Source organism: Mycteria americana, chromosome 14 (assembly GCF_035582795.1).
Source record: "Mycteria americana isolate JAX WOST 10 ecotype Jacksonville Zoo and Gardens chromosome 14, USCA_MyAme_1.0, whole genome shotgun sequence".
NCBI classification, from domain to species: Eukaryota; Metazoa; Chordata; class Aves; order Ciconiiformes; family Ciconiidae; genus Mycteria; species Mycteria americana.
The window spans coordinates 1242867-1262609 of record NC_134378.1 but is presented as its reverse complement, the minus strand read 5'-3'; the positions used below and the strand labels follow the sequence as shown (position 1 = coordinate 1262609).

The window sequence follows — 19743 nt, the reverse complement described above, 5'->3', positions numbered from 1 at the left end:
GCCTCCTTACTGTGAATCACAAAGCAGAGCAAATGCATTGCTCTCTAACATGAAGTACTGATATTGTTAATTGGATAAAGAAGAGAATAAAAGTTATCTGTCCATAAAGGTGTGATTCTAGAAGGCAATACAAATTAAGATGGTTAGTTATGTCAGAATTATACCATTTTTAATAGCAGTAACAACTACTTTTAGGCAGCTCCCATATATTTCCCCTTTTTTAATATTTACAATATACACAGACTGCTTAACTGCAGACTGCTCTGGTCTGGAACTGTCTGAAGATAAACCCCTAGAGGGGGTGACAAAAAGCATTCTCTTTGGCCAGTTCTTTACTTACAGTCAGATCCTTCCCATGTAGTCTTCGTGTTTCTTGCACCATTATAGTCTCCAAGATTTTATAGTACAAGATCTCTGCCAGTTTTAATCTGTTTACAGCAAAATCTGAAATTTAAAACCAACAGAGATGAAGCCCAATGCCATTTGCACAAATGGTCTTAAGACTAAATTGACCAGTACTTGTCCTTCTCTAAGAAAATAGTGCATATGCATAGACTTTGCAAATCAAAAGAGTATGTTCAGAAATCCACTAGTCACGAAAATAGCATGAAATTCTAGAAATGTTTTAAAAGATTATGTATTTTAATATTTCTAGTGATGTAATTTCGTAGACAGCTGCAATAATAATTTTCCTGTTTGTATTCCGTTTCCTTTAAATTTTAAATCTAAGAAGAATGCAAGTTTACAATTTTTGTTAAGAGCTGCTACAGTTTCAATGCTCTCTTGGTTATCCCATTGTGAACTGCAACCTTGGTTTTACTCTGTAACAAAGTTTTATTCTTTACAGCGTTCTGCTTGGCGGCAACAGTTTTCTGTTCGGATATGTTCAGGGTTAACAGTTCCACTGTATTAAATACTTAGACGACAGTATATGTATGCATTTCATTTGCCTTGGTTTAATATTTTGAAACATCCCATGCATTTCACGTCCATACCTATATGAGATCCTGGCTGTTCATCTGTTGACTGAGTGTAGCTGCGACAGAATGTCTCACCTATTTCTTTCACTCTGCTCGTAATGCTTTCCATAGGGCTGCGTGCACAAGACCTGAAGCAGAACGCAAAGAGAAAGCCTTGTTTGTATAAATAAATATCCAGTTTCAAAAAATACTCAAAAAACAAAACAAAACAAAATACCACCCAAATAAAAAGAAGAGAAGCCAGTTATACTGAGCTTTCCTCCTCAGGCTATAACCTGTATTACCATAGAGAACAGAGGAAAACACAAAACATACCAAAATATTGTTTCCTTTTTTCCTTTCCTAACAAAGTTAAGAGAGGCTATGTAGATTTTGGAACAAATGCAGGAGAAAGCAAGAGCTAGGGTAGCACACCCAGGAGAAAAATAATCTGCTAGGAGCAAGGTAGTAGGAAGAATGCTACAACAGGCAACCAACCAAACGCATCCACGAGACTGCACAAACCAGGCACTGTTTGAGGGAGTACAGGAAAGCTTTCAAAGAGTCAGCATCTTTCCAAAAATACCTTATTTACTAGCAAGGCAGAGAGGAACTGATGAACTCCACACAGTCACTATCATAAAAAGGGACCAGAGAATCTCTGTCTGGAGATGCTCTTTCTGAATGCTTCCAGATTTTCCAGCAATTCTGTATTAGAGGACAGTGGCTTGTGACTAGTGTCAAATTAAGACACTAAACTATTTTGAAAAGCTAGCATTGAAATAAACTAAGGTTTCATTGAACAAAGTCTTTTAATTAACTTCAAAGTTATGTTTCCAAGGAATTTTAATTTGAAAGAAAATATTCAAAAGCATAGAATATTACACATAGTCCAAAACACAGTTCTTTCCATTTCTCCTAATCAGACAGTACATATCCTCGTGCTTGCTGAACTCGCATCCAAGATGAGCAAAGTACTCAACATTTCTTGTCAGAGGTTTAGTCAATTATTTTCCCTGTTTTAATATTTACAGACTGGTTTCTTACTTGAACAAACACATTTTTCATAAGAGATTGCAGACACGTTAATGTTTTAATTGTGTAATATAAATAATATCAAACAGTCCTTAAAAAAAAAAACCAAACAAACCATCAAAGAAACATTCAAAATAGAAATGCATCTTGCTGAGCATTTGCAAACTTTTAAGAACAAATGCTAGGAAAACTTTCAAAATATATGTAACTCCAAAAGTGAGAACTAAAAGTAATATTTTTCACCTATTTATGAAGGTTGCTTTAAAAAAAACATTACTTTTGCACTTCAAATATTAAGTGCTAATACTAAATGTCCATTCTGATTAATAAAATAAATATCTGGAGACCTTACACCATACTACAGCAAGGCCTTAATTTGCATGGATGTTAGGCAAACACCCAACAGCTTTACAGGTATTTACTACTAAATTATGGCTTTTTATGAGCTATGAAGGAACACTGATCTACCTTTTACTGATAAACAATTTTATTTATACTCATCTGCTTATGCACCAACATTTTCATGTGCATTTCACTACAGCCAGCACGCAGTCATGCGTCCAGGAGCCAAAAATATAGGGTGATTTATAAAACCGGGACTCTGTCCTAGAAATGGTGATCCTGAAAGATGGGGATTGTGTTCAGTAGTCACTTATTACGGTTTCCCAGTACCATACAGCAGCTATAAGGGCTGAGCGAGAGGCTCTTGACTAGGAATGCTCTAACTCCTGCTAGGATGCCAGCCCTAGGACAGACATTGTGGTTCAGGGAGGAAACCGAAAAGCTGAAGCACGCTCAGGGAACGGCCACCAGAACTAGACAAGTGGAAAACACGGCTGCTGCTATACAAGAGATCAGCATCAACAATAATTAGGGTCACTGCTAGGCTGATATATATGCTATAAAGTTAGATTAAGATATCCTGAAGTAGTATGAAGGAGAAATGGGGAGCCTTTAGGCTGCTTTTAGTCTTATCTTCCCAGCTCTTTAAGGCGAAGATTACAGCTTGTTGACCCTAACATTTCCCTGCTCCCCCAATGTCGTGGTTTAACCCCAGTTGGCAACTAAGCACCACCCAGCCGCTCGCTCACCCTCCCCACCCCTGGTGGGATGGGGAAGAGAATCTGAAGAGCACAAGTAAGAAACCTCGTGGGCTGAGATAAGAACAGTTTAATAACTGAAATAAAATAAAATAATAATAATAAAAAATTGTAATGAAAAGGAAAACAATGAGACACACACACAGAGGAACAAAACCCAATGAAAAACAACAACCAAAAAAAAGTGATACAACCACTCACCACCCACTGACCAGTGCCCAGCCTGTCCCCACGCAGCGATCGCTGCTCCCTGGCCAACTCCCCCCAGTTTCTGTACTGAGCAGGATGCCCTACAGGGTGGAATAGCCCTTTGGCCAGCTTGGGTCAGCTGTCCTGGCTGTGCCCCCTCCCAGCTTCTTGTGCGCCTGGCAGAGCATGGGGAGCTGAAAAGTCCTTGACCAGTGGAAACACCACTTAGCAACAGCCAAAACATCAGTGTGTTATCACATTATCCTCATACTAAATCCAAAACACAGGACTTTACCAGCTACTAGGAAGGAAATTAACTCTATCCCAGCCAAAACCAGGACACCCAAAACCTCTACCAACATAGTTACCATATCTTTTAATTAAGCCATACTTGTTTAAAATTTTAAACAAACAAAAATAGTATTTGGCTTTCAAGCAAACAGCTAAATTAACATTAGCAAAAACTACATTAATACAATGGTGGTGACACTCAGAGGGGGTGTGTGTGTTCAGCTATCCTTCTCCAGAAGATGAGATCATCTAGAAAACAGAAGATCTTTCAACTAGAAATAATACAGAAATGCAGACAAAAATATTCTGCACCAAACAAAAAAAGTAAAATTTGAGCAAGAACGCAGTCACAAGCGTGAAAAGATGACTTTCCGTTTGTACGAGAGCAGCTGCAGTGGACGTACTTACTCAAAAATAGTTATAAGTTGCTCACTCGGTGCATTTTTCAATCCAGCCACAATGTTCTGCAACCGGCTCACGCTTTGTGTTGCTGAAGCAACAGGAGTGATGATAGCTTCCTTTTCTCGTAGGTATCTTCTTCCAGTCAGTGGAGTTGAAGGTGCAAATGACCTTTTCTGTCAGACGAGAAAAATAACAAATAAAATCAGTCAACACAACTGTTTCAAAAACCTTTCAAATGAGCATCTCCTGCAAAATCACTCCAAAGATTAAAATGACACCACTAGTACGCTACCTGAAGGCTACCATCGAACCTGTGATCTCAGAACTGACTCAAAATTATTAAAGTTTTCCCAGGACTCCATAAATACAAAATATAACAAATTTTCAGGCAGACTAAAATTAACTCAAAGGTTTTTTTAAAAATAAGATATTGGAAAATGAGACTTTAAATCTTAAAGCCCGTACATTTTTAAGCTCACCTGAACACTGAAAAATACAGGGCAAAAAAAGAGAAAGCATATGCTTCCATTCACAGTCCCTGCCTGCGTTAGTTGGGTGACACAAGGAGCATGTGGCAGAGCTGCCTAGGAGAGGGTCACAGGAAAATGTTCTTTGGGAAACGCTGTCCTGGTGGACCTAGAGCCTCCCCTCACGCAACGAACGATGTAGCACTAAGCAGATGGAGTTGTGTTGACTGCACTTCCCTGTTTGTATCCTGCTTTCTGGAAGTGATGCAATAAAGTATTTGGGTTTGAATTATTAGAACAGACTACATTTTGAAGATACAAGGCAAATAATGAGGAAAGGTTAAGCCTGCAGTCAGCATGCATAAATAGCAATGAGGTCATTATTATACTACAGAAACTGAAGTTCAAAATTGATAAACTCATTCCAAACCCCTGTCTTTAATTTGCCTGAATATGAAATACAGTTATATTTGGGAGAAAAAGGTAAGCCATATGATTCATTTATACCAGCACTAGCATCTTGTAACAAGTATTCTTATTTTTTAATTGACATGTAAATCAAACAGCATGTGGTTCTTTCACACAGCCAGCACCATTTTTCTCCCTTACCAAAGTTTAAAAGCCAACTTCATTAAATACATTTTACATTTTTAAACATAGCGAAACATTAACTCTGTTTATAGGCTACTTTTTGTAATGAAGAATTAGACTTTGGTGGGTTTTATGTCTTGAATGTTATTTTCCATAGGGTAGTACACAAGTTGACTTTCCCTGTCCTAAAAAAGGAAATATCAGGAAAACAAATAAATCAATCCAGCATAAAGGTTTCACGGTATTCTTATGGGGTATATATGAAGTTTGAACAAAACCTTAAGAGCTATATATTTAGGTCTTAACTACTTATTGATTTTTCTTAGACAAAAACAGACTGCACACATGAAAGTGCTCTCATTGTGTTTAAGGAATAGTTATTTACTAAATTCCACAGGAAAGAAGACATCACCATTTCTCCTTAGCAAGACAGCATCCACCGAAGCCTGCAAATGGGATTCATCATCTTCCTCTCCGGAAGAAGTTCAAGAAATTCAACGTCACCTCAGTGATTCAAATAGCATACAAGGATGGAAAAACTTGAAGGAGTACTTCAAGTGAGATCAACATGTTAAATGAATCACCTTTTCAAAATGCTGCTGAAGATGACACTCCACATGTGCTCTTGCTGGTGTTTTCCCTACTGGCACGTCTGCAGGAAATTTTCGAGGAGTGCCAATTTCTTCTTCAGCATCAGCTCCTAGGAAAACTCTCTCGTCAAAGTCACCCTCTGTCAGAACGTACTCTTCATACTCTTTATTCAGTGCTTTGCTGAAAAAGAAGCTCAGGTTTTATATCAAAGGTTGAACTGCTGAAGAAACAAAAAAGATGCCAGTGGAGCTAAGGTACAAAACTGAAACCAGCATACGTTCAAAGCGTTTAATGCTTTCAAAGCAGCAGTGCTGCTTGTAAACAAAACTTCACTACCCCAAGCAATCTGTCTGCGGTCGTCCCTGCCTTCCTTCATACTTAAAACCTCCCCTGTTCCCTCGATGATCCGCTGCAGGGACCACTCTTCCTCCTAAGTTACCACCAACATTTGGCTCTAGGTAAGAAGAGGAAAAAACAACTTTGCTTCCATCCCAGTTGGAAATAAAACAGTTCAGAATTACTCAGCTGATCAGAGGTTAAATCTTTGATACATGCAGCACATTAACAGTAGTTGCATTAAACCAGCCACATTTGATTTCTACTTTTGCCACTTCGTAGCCTGTAATTTTCATAATGGCACAGAGGAAGGGAAATTTAAGAGCTAGCCTCCTGGATTCAATTTCTAAAATCACCACTGACATATGATACCAAACAAATCTTCAATTTTCTTTATTCCAGCTAACCCAACTGTAAAACAGGAACGTTTAGTCCCATGAAGGTTGCAAAGCTTTAAACTTATACTTGGGAAGCAGAATGAAACTTTTGGATAAAAATCACAAACAGCTCACATCAATAAATCCTGCCTGCACATTTTTCATGATACACGAATGCTGTACGAAGTATCTTTTGCCTGCGAAGTGTCTTAGCAATTCAAGCTACCACTGAAGCATGTATATTAACGGAACATAACAACATATTCAGGATGCAAGTGATTCTGTGATCCCACACGAAACTTTACTGTATCACAGGTTCACCTGTCCCATCCTTCAGAAAAAGTAAAAGTCTATGAAAAGTTTGGACAAAGAAACAGAGAGGCTTCCATGTTTCCTTTAGATGTCAAGCTACTTACAAAAGAGCAGGGAATACTGTATCATTCTACATGACAGTATTATTAAAGTAATACTATTAATTTTTAAGTAGAAATACTAAGAGAAGTTCATGGCTTCAAATGGATCACAGCAACACCATTTTATATCTAAATTTGAGTGTTATCTACATTGTTAAAACAATTGAGTCTTTGCTCAAAATTCTCAAAGCAAACCAACAAGTTAAAAACTCACCTTGCAAAAACAAATTATTAGGTATTTTTGGAAAAGGTAAAAAAAAAAAAAAATCCTTTAAGGGATCCAGAACAAAGCAGCTGCTGTTCACATTTTGCATTTAAATTAGCCTTCAGAAGTGAATTTTAAAGAGTTTCTGAAACGATTATACTTGCCTCCCAGAGAAACGCTCTACCTCTTTGTTGTCGTTTTGCAATTGTTGCTTCTTTTCCTTTCGAGTACTTCTGTTATATTCAGAGATTTGTACACTCAATTGGAGACTGACAAATGAATCTAAAGACTTCTCTACTCGCGTATAATATTTGAGGTGCGTATAGAAACACATCCATGAACTTCAGAGTCAAGGTTTTGATTTGCATTAGATTACTCAAAGGTTACAGTTGCAAGAAAATAAGGGCAAGCACCATAAAACCTGACATCAAGGAAGAAACTCTGCAGCTGACTCCCTGACATTTGACACATCTCGGATCCAGAAAGCATTTCAGCCAGATAGCAGCTTTAATTAAAAATAATTACATTAATTATTAAAATGTCAAATAATTAAAAAACATTAGTTATGGTAAGATAAAGGAACAGGAAAACCTGAGATTTAGCATTCAAAGGCCTGTATTTTAGAAAGGAAACCAAACCCCATGATTAAGAACATAAGCTGTAACTTACTTATTTTCTGTAAAATTGCAGAGATCCAACAGACATTCTCCTTTTAAAATCTAAGAATAAAAAGCAGAAATATCTTACATAATAAAATCAAAACTGTTCCAACTCTAACAGCGTGAGGGCATGATGGTTTTAGCTAAAAAGGAAATTAGATTTAGGAGTGTAACTGGACTTTTTTTGCCCAGACCGAAGGACTACAATGCCATTAGCAAGACAAACAGGTGAGGACAAAGCACAACTCTATCCAAGCTCTAGATAAACTCACTCTTTAGAAAGAGTACTGCTATTTAATATCTGTTCCATTGGCGGGTTAGGGACCGACCTGATGAACAACTAAACAGAAACTTCCACAGAGCTTGGAAAAAATTTCCAGGATCAAAACCAGACAGAACAATTTGTACACCTGCAACCTCAACCTCTTCCTTCCAAAGCCTTTTGCTCAACTCCAAGACCAGCAGTAGGACTCATGCTATTGTGACAGTTATCCCATAAAATTATTTCACAATGAGATTACTTTTTTGCCTGAAGAAAACATTACCATCCATAATTCAGTCTCACACTGCCGAGAAAGGAAACCAAAGATTCTCCACCGACATAAAAAGCCAAAACGCAGGGGACCTTACAGCACACATCACTAAAAGCAAGAGTAAATTCTGCTCCTGCTAAAACACATATAAAGAAAACCTGACCCAGCCCAAGTTCATTTGCCTACTAGTACACTTTCCTGCAGAACCTGCAGGATTTAAATGGTCTTGAGATCATTCATCTGAGCACTACCATGCATTCTTAAAACTAGTAAGATGTACCTTCCTATCAAATAGTTTTGAAATGTATGGTTTAAAGTAGTGTTCCTTTATTCCTTTTGCTTCTACTAAAAGCCCGTCATGCAGCTCACATAGTGTGGCAATGATGCAAGGAGGATCTTCAGAGGCTTTGATCTCTGTCGTGTGGAAGTCCGCTGGTAAGCCTGAGAACAAGGAGGAAGACAACCAACCTTCAGCTTCATTTAAAAAGAAACAAGAGAACAAAGCATATTTGATTTTAAATAATCTGTCCCCACCATACCTTTAAACGATGGATTTAGCAAATCTCTTCTATTTGGACACAAAAGGGCATTTGCAAAAATCAGGTCCAAGCAGCACAGAAGCAAATGATAGGAATTTACTAAATCATCTCCAATCATACGGAAATTACCTTTAAGAGACAGCATATCACGTCAAGCAAAACAAAAGAAGTTCGTAACTCAGAACGTATACACACCATGCAGCTAAAAAAAAAAGGCGAGCCTACCCTTAGTGTACACAAAGAGAGTCCAGCAGAAGTTGAAGAGATCTTTAACACTGCATGGCACCCGTCTATCAATGAGGAAAAGGGGGGAGAAGTCAGTCTTCAGTTCCAGGAAGCTGAAGCTTGTTTTACAGTAAGAATTTCATTCTGTTTCCTTGCTCAAAATAACAGTCAGAGCTGTCACGTATGTTATTTTCACACTAAGGCACAATCTAAGCTACATGTCCTTATTTCAGCTTTCACTAACCGACAGTGTCCTACCTCGCTCCACGGACTGTTTTGCAAAGCATCCCCGACCTTCTGACCCTTTTTTGAGCTAACGGCTGCCTTTGGCCTGTGACCCTGGCCACGCTATTTTGCTGGTGTCACATCTCTAAAAGAATCCTCCCGCAGCTGCAGGCAGTGAGATGCCAAGGGCTATATACCTTCCAGTGACAGTTTTTCCTAAATATTTCACTAAAGCATCAGTCATCCCTTCAAAATACGCAACTACAGCTTGTATTACAGCTCATCTACTGAATTGTGTTTGGAGTAGAGATTATCCAAAACCACAAAGCTAGAAGACCAGGGAAGACATTACTCAAGACAGCCCACAGAGAAGCTACAGCTGCGGTGACACTAATGACCACTGCTCCAACGAAGGAACAGTAACAGAGCATACCGACAAAATTTCTCCCAATACGCAGCGATGCCCACAAACCTACCTGCCGTACGTGAAGGGCTGTAGCAGCAGAAGTATCCTTTCTACCTGTAGACGTGGAGCTACGCTGGAGCATTTTACCTGAACAATTATCCCCCCTCACGTCCAGAGGATGACGTGAGCTGGCAAAAATACCTCGCACAGACCCAGCTCGGCTCCCTCATCATTCAGGTTACACTCTCACCATAAAGCTATCACAGAGATGGCCATGCAGTCAGCAGGGAATACGGACAAGCTCCTTTAATTAAGGCAGAAGTTCTGCGTGCGTCTGGAAGACGACACCAGCAGTTACTAAGTTTGTCATAAAAATGAGTGCATCAGCCGTAGCTTTCTTCCATTTGTGTGTTACCACTCATCTGGGAATCACGCTAAAAATCCAGTAGTGCGGAGGTCACTGCGGATGTAACGCTGCTTTGTCCGGAGGGATTATGCCACGATACCAACCACCTCGGCCAGTACCTTGCCAAGACAAAATATCCCTGTGCTACTTAAGTTATTTCTGCCGAATGTTTGAAGCGTCAGTCTCGCTGTATCTCAAGTTAATCCCTCTCACTGTACCTCTCCCCACCACACACAGACATTCTCACCTCGGGCCAGTTTCTGCATGTTACAGCGAACTGCGTAAACAGCCACCGGCTGCAAAGCTCTGCTGATACGAGCTGTACCCCATCAAGATTAGGGATGTTTCTGTATTCGCTGCATTTCAGAATCGAGGCCATGAAGAGGCCCTATCACTTCGGAACTTTACATAACTTTTGAAAGCACAAATAACAATCTTAATTTTCATAAATCTATATTGGGTATAGCCCTTTCCAGGGAAAATGCACATTAAACCTCAAAAATACCTCTGTTTCCTGCTTCGCTGTGGTTTAGAAGTTTCTTCGTAAGGGTTTTGAAATATATCCAAAAATATTGGTTCAAACTTTTTGAAAATCACAGTTGACACTTCAAAATTTCTCTCCAGCCTCTCCACTCGCTCTCGGAATTCCTGTGGCAGATTTGACATGTCCATCCACTTCTTCATTTTGCTAAAAAACTGAATTAAACTTAAAAGAAAAAAGAAAAGTCTGCTTTACTTTGAGCTTTAACTAGCTTCCTTTATTCTCAACTTTTAAAAAAGCCAAAATGCAACATATGTACTCCTTAACAACTCATTTGATTCATACGTAGGTTTACCATTTATTTTGATAGATTCCCAAACTGCATATATTGTCAGCTTTTTGCCTTTTATCACTTTGGTTTTTTGCCTTGACTCTCTTTAAGGTACAGGCATGGAAACGCTAATTTTATTTAAAGGCTGCCAGCACAGCTGTGTCAGCTAGGGGAGGGGTAGGAAGTCTTCCACGCGCACACATAGCTCTGCACGTGTCCAGGGGGAGGCAGGAGAGGCACCAAAACCACCAACAAGAGCCTGTGCCTATCAAAGCTACCGAGACCAAACCCGTTAACTGTAGGTGTAATTACACTGGCAACCCCCCCCAGCAGTTCAGCTAAGAACAGGTCTTTAAGCGGAGCGAGAAACGTTCCGAGTTCTGTCATCTCGGGTCAGAGCAAGTGGAGCTGCCCCCGCGGTACGTGAATATTTATTTGATCGCACAGCTCCGTGTTCGCAGAACACCGTAGGACGCAGCTGTCAGCACTACACCTAGCGACCCGGCCTAGATCCCGAGTCAGACACGAGTCTTATCCGGACTGCTAACAGAACATTCAGAGGCCTTGTCTGTGTTTCAATTAGCTACGAAAAGAAAAGGAAATAACTGGCGTGGGCGGAACAATTCTTGGTCCGACGTGGGTGGTTTTTCAAAGGCTTGAAGTTGAAAGTTATGTATTTGCATCTTATTTCCACTTTTAACAAAAGAGGATTTATTGCTTTTACACCATTACCTCGGGACATGCGTTTTGCAGCGCCTGGAGCTGTGAGAAAAGCAGCGGGTACCGGAATTAGCAGCTTTAGCGGAGCAGTGCGTTAGCAGGCGGTGTGCCGGGGCCGCCGGCACCCGCCGCGGCAGCGAGCAGCGCGGGAGAGCTCACCTGAGCCTGGCGGAGCGCAGGATCCTGGTCAGCGACACGCCGTTCCCCTCCATCAGGCCGCTCCCCACGGTGGGCACCAGGCTCTTGCGGCAGGCGACGTAGAGGGCGCAGGCCAGCCAGTGCAGCGCCTCGCCCTGCCGGGGCACGGGAAGGGGCGAGCTGCGGGGGCGCCGGGGCCCGGCCGCGACCGGCACCTGCCTGCGTGCGCGCGTTCGCGCACGTGCACGTACCGACGGGCAGCGTCAGCTGCGGGCCGAGGCCGCCCCGGGTGCGGGCGGACCCTCGCCAGGCCCCCCCCCCCTTCCCCCGCCCCCGGCCCCTCCCGCGGCGGGAGCTCGCCCCGCTCCGCCCCTGACAGGGCCCGGCCCGCTCCGCCCCTGACAGGGCCCGGCCCCCCCCGCCCCTGACAGGGCCGAGCGGCCGCCGCCCCGCCCGGCCGCCCTCACCTCTAGGCTGTAGGTGCCCCGCAGCGCCGTGAAGTCGCGCAGCGCCTCGGCAGCGCTGGCCGCGTCCAGGTTGAGCTCCTGGCAGAGCCGCTCGATGGCGGCGCCGGGCTCGGCCGGCGGCGGCTCCGGGCGGGACATGGCCGGCCCGGCCCGGCCCTGCCGCTCCGCGCGCCAAAACGCCTCCGCCGGAAGGGAGCGGCGCCTTCCGCCGCGCGCGGCGGGGGCGGGGCCGCGGGGAGCGGGGCGGGGCGTGAGGCACGGTGCCTCCGCGCGTGGGGGCCGGCGTGCGGCGCCGCGGGGGTGCGCGCGCGGGGTCAGTGCCGTGAGTACACGGGGTGTGCCGGGCTGCACGCGCCCCCGGGGGTTTGCGCGCACACATACGTGTGCGTGCGCCCGCACGCGTGGGGTGGCCGCGCGCAGGCACGCGCTGGCGCACACGTCTGTAGGCGGGGCACGGGGGTGCGGCGCACGTGCTTGCGGGTGTGGGCGGCCGCCTCCCCACGCACGGCCCCGGCGAGTCCGAGTCCGGACCGCGGCGGGAGCGGCTCCCCCCCCGCCCCGCCATCCCGCAGCGCCGTGTAACACGTGTGGGGGGAGCACCTCCTCGGCCGCCTCTGGCCGCGGGCCGCTTGCACCCACCCCCGCGGGGGCAGGAAGAGGCGATCGTTGTCTTGGCGGGGTGACCCCGCCTCTGAAGCGAGGCGAGTGCCGAGGCTCCGCTGCTCCGCGGCCGCCGCGGTCCGTGGCGCGCACCCGCGCCCGTGGCCCGGCCCCCCCCTCCCCCCGCGGCGTGGCCGGCGGGCACAGCCGGCGGCAGCGCAAGATGGCCGACTGCGCCGGGCGGGCGCGGCCGGCGGGCGTCAGCCCCGCGCTGGCGGCCGGGGCGCTTCTGCGAGCGCCCAGCGGCCGCCGGCGCCGCGGGCAGGGGCAGCCCCTGCGGCCCTGGGAGGGGTTCGGCGACCCGGAGCCTGCAGCCCGGTGCAGAGATGGGGGTACGGTTTCAAACCCACGTGATAGCGGAGGCTACCGCCACCACCATCTTGGGGCTCGCTTTGAGTCGGCTGCTGCTGCTGCTGCTGCAGGTGTCGTGCCTTGCCTGAGCTGCTGGAAGGCTGTGGCACAGAGAGAAAAAAACGCGGAGCGAGCCCCGAGCAAGCCCGGCTTTCGAGCTGGGGGGTGAACCCCCCGCTCATGGGTGCCTTGCACACGGCGGTGCTCAGGGTGAGCTCAGGGCAGCGGTGGGAGCACAGCCCCGGCCTCGCGCGCTCCTGCAGCAGCTTCTGACCTGCCCCAAGGTCTGGTCCTGCGCGTGCTGGGTTCAATTTCTCTTGCAGTGTTCTTTTGCGAAGCCTCGGGATCGTTTAGGGGGAAGCCACGGGCTGGTGGAGCCGGTCCCTCACCGAGAATCAGCTCAGCTCGGTGCCTTCCACAACGTTACTTCCCCTGAAGGCCACCTTTAGTCCAACACCTAAACGTGCTTGTAAAAAGATTTGCTGTAAGAGGAAGGAAAACTGACTGCCGTGAAAATCCAGGCAATGCATTTAATTGCTGATAATTAGGCTACACAGTCGGAGTCCTACAGTCGTATTTATTCCTTCAGGAAAAAAGATGTGCCTTCCTTGGAGGGGCCTGAGCTTTGCTTTTTGTGCATCTGTTCCTCTATCAGAAACCTCTGCCCCATTTCGGGGGGGGGGCGGGGGGGGGGTTGGGGAAGTCAGCCACTGTGGGGTTTTCCTTTAAAAATTTATTTTGTCTTTCTAAATGGTACAGGCTATGCCTGTAAAATGTCCGCTTTTGCTACAACATAATCCAGCTGAAAAATGTAACAGCCAAACGCTTGGCAGGAGCCAAGAGAGAGGAGCAGGTGCTGCAGAGCCTCTGCTACAACTCCTGCTCCCCTTGTTTGCTCATCCGTGGCTGCTAGTCCTTGAAACCCCCCGAGGGCTGGTGCTGGTGTTGCACGAACTGATGCGTTCAGCGAGACTGGGATTGAATTCCAGGCTAAACCAGTAACGTCACATCCCCATCCCGACCACTGGCAAACGGGAGCCAGGTCACAGTGCCGAACGGAGCCGTTCCTCTACTTAAAATCACCCTGGAGGCTAACGAGGCGAGACAGGGGAGTGGGACTGATTTTCTACTGGGGTGGAGATCTTGCATTGTTTTATGCCTTTTGAGGTGAAATCTGGATTCTCCAGGAATTAGTGCTGCCTCGGCACTGCACTGATGGCCTCGAGCCACCTTGGGTGCACCCTGAAACCGCAAATGCCCCAAAAGCCACAGCAGGAGGCCGAGGACGATGCTCCCAGGCCAGCTACGCAAGCTGTAAAGGGCACGTTATGCAGACAGCTGGGAAGGGAAATGAGAGAGAAGCTGGATTTACCACTAATTTTCCGGAGCTGCTGCTCTGCTGGCTGCTGGGTCAGCTCCTTGCCTGGCAGCACTGCCCGGTGCCCGCAGCCGAGCACCCTGCCGTCCCGGCTGGCCAGTGACCATGGGCTGCTGTGCGCTGGCACACGTGGTGCGTAGCACTCGGGGACCACGAATGGTGCTTTTACCTGTTTGGCAAAGTGCTCGATACTGCTTTAAGGTTGTAAAAAGTGATGGGAATTAGTGGTCTCTTGTGACTCAGCCCGTGCTCCACAGCCCTGGAGCTGAAGTGGCTCCTGAAGAGGTGGAAAATACAAATGCACCGAAAAGCTCAAGTTTTATTCGATACAAACCAAATGTCATCAGAGGAATTGCCCTCTGCTCGCTGCCAGCTGAGATTTCAGACCCGAAATCCTTGCTTGTAACTGTCAAGACACCAGAGCTGTGATGTCTGCCCTTAGGGCAGGTAACACTCACCCAGCCCTAGTTCAGTGCTGAGGGAAATTGTTAACAACCTTTTTGTGACATACAGAGAATGAAAGATCCTGTCTAAATGTGCAGCGATACTTTTCTATTCTGTGTCCGATCAGATAAAAATCAGGCAGGGACAGGAGTGCAGAGATGAGCAGCTGCAGGGTGTTTTACTCCCTCAGACTCCGCGAAAGGGCACCTGTACCCTGCAAAACAAAACCCAAAGAGAGCTGTGCCCGCCTGTGCCCCGACCTCCGCAACCACCTCCACTCACTTCTTACCAGAAGGTGAATAACACACCTCCTCCGATGGGGCAGAGCATGCCGCGGCCGCCACCGACTTCACCGTGTACGTGCCAGCACGAATGCTTCTCCGTGTACCAAGGGGCTGCCTGGTTTCTGCAGATCCTTCGAGCAAATATTCTGCATTAACAATGCCGGGGTGGAAGGCTGCAGTGTGCGGAGTCAGCATTTAAAGGGAGATTCGGGAACTGGAAGTTCAGAGCTCACACCACGGTTTTGCCTCCTCTGCCCCTGTCCAAGCGATCTGATGCCTCTTCTGCCCGCTGCTTTCCTGTTTCTCCCCCCAAATAAACACAGCAACAAAATGCCAGGGCAAGGTTGGGCATTGGTATGGAAGGGCAGGTGGAGCAAGCAAAAACTCTTGGTTTACTCTGTGCCTTTTTTCCTGGACCTTAAAGAAATTATTTAGCTTTTCCTGTGCATCTGTTTATTCATCTGAAAACCTGAATTAATACCTACTTTTCTAAAGCATGAGATCCTTACATTGAGATTTATGACAAGCATTTATTTGGCACCTATTAGCATTTTACAAGGCTTAGATGGAGGCGCTTATTATCTCAGTAAGAGGAACCGAACACCTCTTTCTGCTGGGAGTGCAGAAGGACTCTAACTGGTACGGGGGATCTCATGACTGGTCTCTGGGCTTCTACCCATCCTCTGGATGAAGCGGGTCGTGTGGTTAAACTGGCCGTGGAGCTTGGGCTGCTCCAGTGATCTTGCAACCCAGGCGGGATGGCAAGTTAACCTACATGGCACGGCGAGTTAACCCACACGGCGCTGGGTGAAAGAGCTGCTGGCCGCAGCGGGGGGGTTTAGCCCGGTAACCTCCTTCCGTGGCAGGAAAAGCTGGCGAGCCAGCTGCCAGCAGCCCTTCCCCAGAGTAATGCACATCTCACGGTGCACAAAGCAACCCTAAGAAGGGAGAAGTCCGCTGGGTTCGACAGCTTCTCAACAGATTCGTGCTGAGAAAAAGGCAAGTAATGTTTATCACTGAGTCAGGTGAATTAAACATTCACATATATTTGCTGAAAAAAATTATATACATCTGTAGCAAGGCTCTGCCAAGTTTGAAAGATAAGCATCATCTAGTCACTAAATTAAAAAAATAAAAATCTGACTTTTAAATCTTTTTCTTTTTATCCATGTTCAAGAGCACAGACAGTTTATTTTGTTAGCACATTTGGTGAAGAATGTATGTTTGTGTGAGTAGCCATGAAAACCGGTGAAAGTTTGGCATTTGTTTTGGATATGATGGAAAATAAGAAGCCACTTACGCCTTACAATCTAAATAATCCACAGAGTATATCGGGTTGCAAAAGGGTCACAAAGTAGCAGTCCAAGAGAAGCCTAAACACCCAGAGACGTAGCATACATGTCTGATAAGGAAGAACAAGGTACAGAGCATGCTGGCTAATTAAATAAATTTCACTTTAAACCCTGTTCCTTATGTGTGTAACCCTGGAAAAACCATCCCGTAACAAGAAATGGACTCTGAAGAGATTTCTGTATCCATTCACAGTAAGGCTTTGAAGATATATGAAGTTTTATAGCATTTGTATTTTAAGGATTTAGGGCAAGTACATGTTCTTCTACTGAATAAAAAGAAAGTTAGTACTTAAAAGGTTCAAAAATATATCAATCGTGATTTTTTTTTACATAAATAAATTATATTGATTTTGGATTTAACAGCTGAAAAAACCCTTTCTGCTTCCACTGGAGGCAAAACTGAACAAAATGTTAGTTAAATAGAGATAGCAGCATTTCTAAGAAATCTGTCGATAGTGATACAGTATCTATGCTACAAGGATGTTATTAAATAGAACACATTTAATTATTGGGGGGTGGGGTTGCATTATGATTGGTTACATACTTAAAAAAAAATCATCCAATCCAGTAAACTGGGAATAAATTCCGTGAAAATATAAACCAAATGCTTTTTAGACCATGGGTAACAGACTTCTTTGAGATGCTAATTTTAACATGTACATAATTTATAATCCCAAATGTATAAAAGACAATGACAAAAAGCATCATAAATAAATAATGCAAACTGAAATAGTTATGTCAAAACATTTGGACCATCTGATAAATTAGCAAAACTGTAACAGAAAATAAGTAAAAAATACAGTAAATTGTGACAACCAAACGTGAAACCGATTACTAGCACACTCCCAACTCCCTCACCAGCCTGCCTTTACCTCTCTGCTGCACCACCGTGGGTTTATTTCAAGTCTCAAACCATGAGCTGCAAATAAGAACAAGCCCAAGTGAAAGAAAAATTAAACAAGGAGTGAGGGGAAGGAGAAGTAAGAAGAGTTGCCTGTGGAGGTGTCTCAGTACCCAGAGCTGCGGGGGGCTGACGGCATTAAAACCCGTCCATTTGACATGCAGATGTCGAAATCATTTGCCAACGGGGGTGGGACTCGGAAATACTGTTCAACAGCAAACGGAATGGAAAGAAGAAGCCAAGGTCATCTCTTCACAGTCTAACGCTAGAAAAGAAGAAACTCAAGCTCTGAAAGTCTCAACGGTCCTTCTTAGAGGACTCCCCAAACAGGAAAGCTGGCCTACGGCCTTTTCCTTGTTTGCTGAAAGGACGTTGCTTCTGGGGTAAGGAGTGGAAATTATAAAAACTCAAAAAAGCCTCAGTGTTCATATAAGAGCATTAAAATCAGTGTGGCCTGTTCACGGCTGGAAAAAAATACCTTTACAGCACTTCTAATGCCATAGATGAGAACTAACGCCATAGAGGAGAACTGAAGACTAGCAGAATGATGAAGAAACTGGTAGCTACAAGTACAGTAATCCCAAAAAAGTCATGCAAGATGTGCAAAACCTTTCCAGCTCAAGCTGAAAAGTTCTTGTAACTATCGAGGGAAGGGCAACTAAACTCCACGTAACGTAAAACCAAACTTTGGTTTTAAAAAATACAAAATGTCTACGTTGTATTTTAACTCGCTGCAGTTTGTCTCCAAACCTTTGAGGTGGGGGTGATAAAGAAATTATATCACTACCAGTTATGCTTTTTCCTTTCAAAGAAATGAATATATGCATTTTCAATCATTAGTTATATACTTCTGTCTATACTACTATTCTAGTAACCATGATAAAATAGGGAAATACTTTAAATCAAAAATACACATTAGCACTTACTATAGCTGTGCTTTTTACCCCCAAATACAGGCTTTTTCATTCAGTGTCACTGTAGACAGAAATACCCTTGTCTGCGTGTAGACCAAGAGGTGAAGACTTTTCTTTTGCTCTTGGTTTTTTGCTGCTTTTTCTTCTCAAAGGAGTGAGCAATTTGGGGGGGTGACCGAGTACTGGATTTGCTGTTGTGGGCTGGGATGAACGACTGGAAAAACAGAACGAGAATTCGGTGCCTCCCATACTAGCTAGACAACACTGTTTATCTAATAAAGTGGCAAGACCCTGCAACTATTAACATGTAGTATGTCACCAGAGTTTTTTCTGACAGGGAATTAGGTAGATAATATTACTCATGGAAACACAGGTTTATGAAGGCGGAACGGGGCGGGAGGGTAAGTAACAAAGAGTTTATGGGATAAGAAATTCACAAGCCACAATCTTTTTGTGTTTTTTTTTCAACGAAACAAAAGTTCTAATTGGTATCGCGAGCCGCTTCGCGCTCCTCCTCTGCTGGTCCGTCCTGCTCTTTCTCTGCTGACAAAGGCGGTGTTTGCTCTGTACAGTTTTGACTGTTCGCAGCTTCTTTCTCTGGCAGTGAGACAGTTTCTGGCTCTGGGTTTGCCGATTCCCCTTTCGCTTTCTTTCTCTTCCGCTTCTGGCTTTCCAGGTTCGCTGCCTCTGAGTGTCTGGTTTGCTGTATGCCGGGCAGCGCCATGCCGATGCCAGGGGAAAGAAACATTGAGGGATAGATCAGTCCAGGAGACATCCCTGGGATAAGAAACGGGTTAAAAGCTACAGGACTACTGGTAGTTATTGCGGATTCTGTCTGATTAGAAAACGAACTAGGACCAGGCTTATCTTCTGAGAGAGTTTCTTTTTTCACATCCTGGCTACTCTGTTTATCCTCAGTAGCTTTCTCTGCGTTGGCCGTACCGCTTTTCGTTGTGCTTGTTAACGAAGTCGGAGCAGTCGCAGTACAAGTAGTTGTCATGGGGGGGTTGAGAAGTCCTCCAACGCCAAACATCTGTGGTACGGTAGCCATGCCCGGCAGCATCATGGGCAACATACTCAGGGTGCTTTTCACATCCTCGCCGGCGGGCACTGCTGCAAATCCAGCAGGAAACCCAACCAGCCCCGTCAGAGGGATCCCTTGCATGTTTCTCATGTTCTGAAGTCCTACTAGGTCCATCCCAGCAATCAGTCCGTTCATGAACAATGGTCCCATTCCAGAAGAAGAATCTGCCACAACACCGGGGCCTTTAATGAGTTCGCTTCGGGGCCTTCTCCCCCTCCGGCGGGGCCCCGTGTCTCGGAGCACAGGCTCCGTTAGGATGCGATTGAATTTGCTTTCTGGTAAGTAGCCC

General features: G+C 45.2%; 2 protein-coding genes across 14 annotated transcripts in view; both read right to left on the bottom strand.

Annotated features, from left to right (window-relative positions):
- RBL1 (RB transcriptional corepressor like 1) overlaps positions 1-12842 on the bottom strand; it is a 28943-nt gene extending 16101 nt beyond the window's left edge. Inside the window, exons 1-11 of one of the 3 annotated variants that reach the window (XM_075517245.1) lie at positions 12087-12283; positions 11641-11774; positions 10455-10655; positions 8913-8977; positions 8688-8816; positions 8429-8589; positions 7626-7675; positions 5619-5805; positions 3983-4149; positions 996-1108; positions 341-444 (exon numbers count right to left, since the gene is read on the bottom strand). In XM_075517245.1, the coding sequence (XP_075373360.1) occupies positions 341-444; positions 996-1108; positions 3983-4149; positions 5619-5805; positions 7626-7675; positions 8429-8589; positions 8688-8816; positions 8913-8977; positions 10455-10655; positions 11641-11774; positions 12087-12224 (1449 nt within the window). In that variant the 5' untranslated portion in view covers positions 12225-12283. Of the gene's footprint in view, positions 1-340; positions 445-995; positions 1109-3982; positions 4150-5618; positions 5806-7625; positions 7676-8428; positions 8590-8687; positions 8817-8912; positions 8978-10454; positions 10656-11640; positions 11775-12086 lie in introns of all 3 variants that reach the window. The other 2 variants (XM_075517247.1, XM_075517248.1) reach the window with 2 other exon arrangements.
- Positions 12843-15819: 2977 nt separating this feature from the next.
- CHD6 (chromodomain helicase DNA binding protein 6) overlaps positions 15820-19743 on the bottom strand; it is a 95973-nt gene continuing 92049 nt past the window's right edge. For 7 of the 11 annotated variants that reach the window (XM_075517458.1, XM_075517460.1, XM_075517463.1 and 4 more), the window contains one exon: positions 15821-19742. In XM_075517458.1, the coding sequence (XP_075373573.1) occupies positions 18852-19742 (891 nt within the window). In that variant the 3' untranslated portion in view covers positions 15821-18851. Of the gene's footprint in view, position 19743 lies in introns of all 11 variants that reach the window. The other 4 variants (XM_075517466.1, XM_075517467.1, XM_075517462.1 and 1 more) reach the window with 1 other exon arrangement.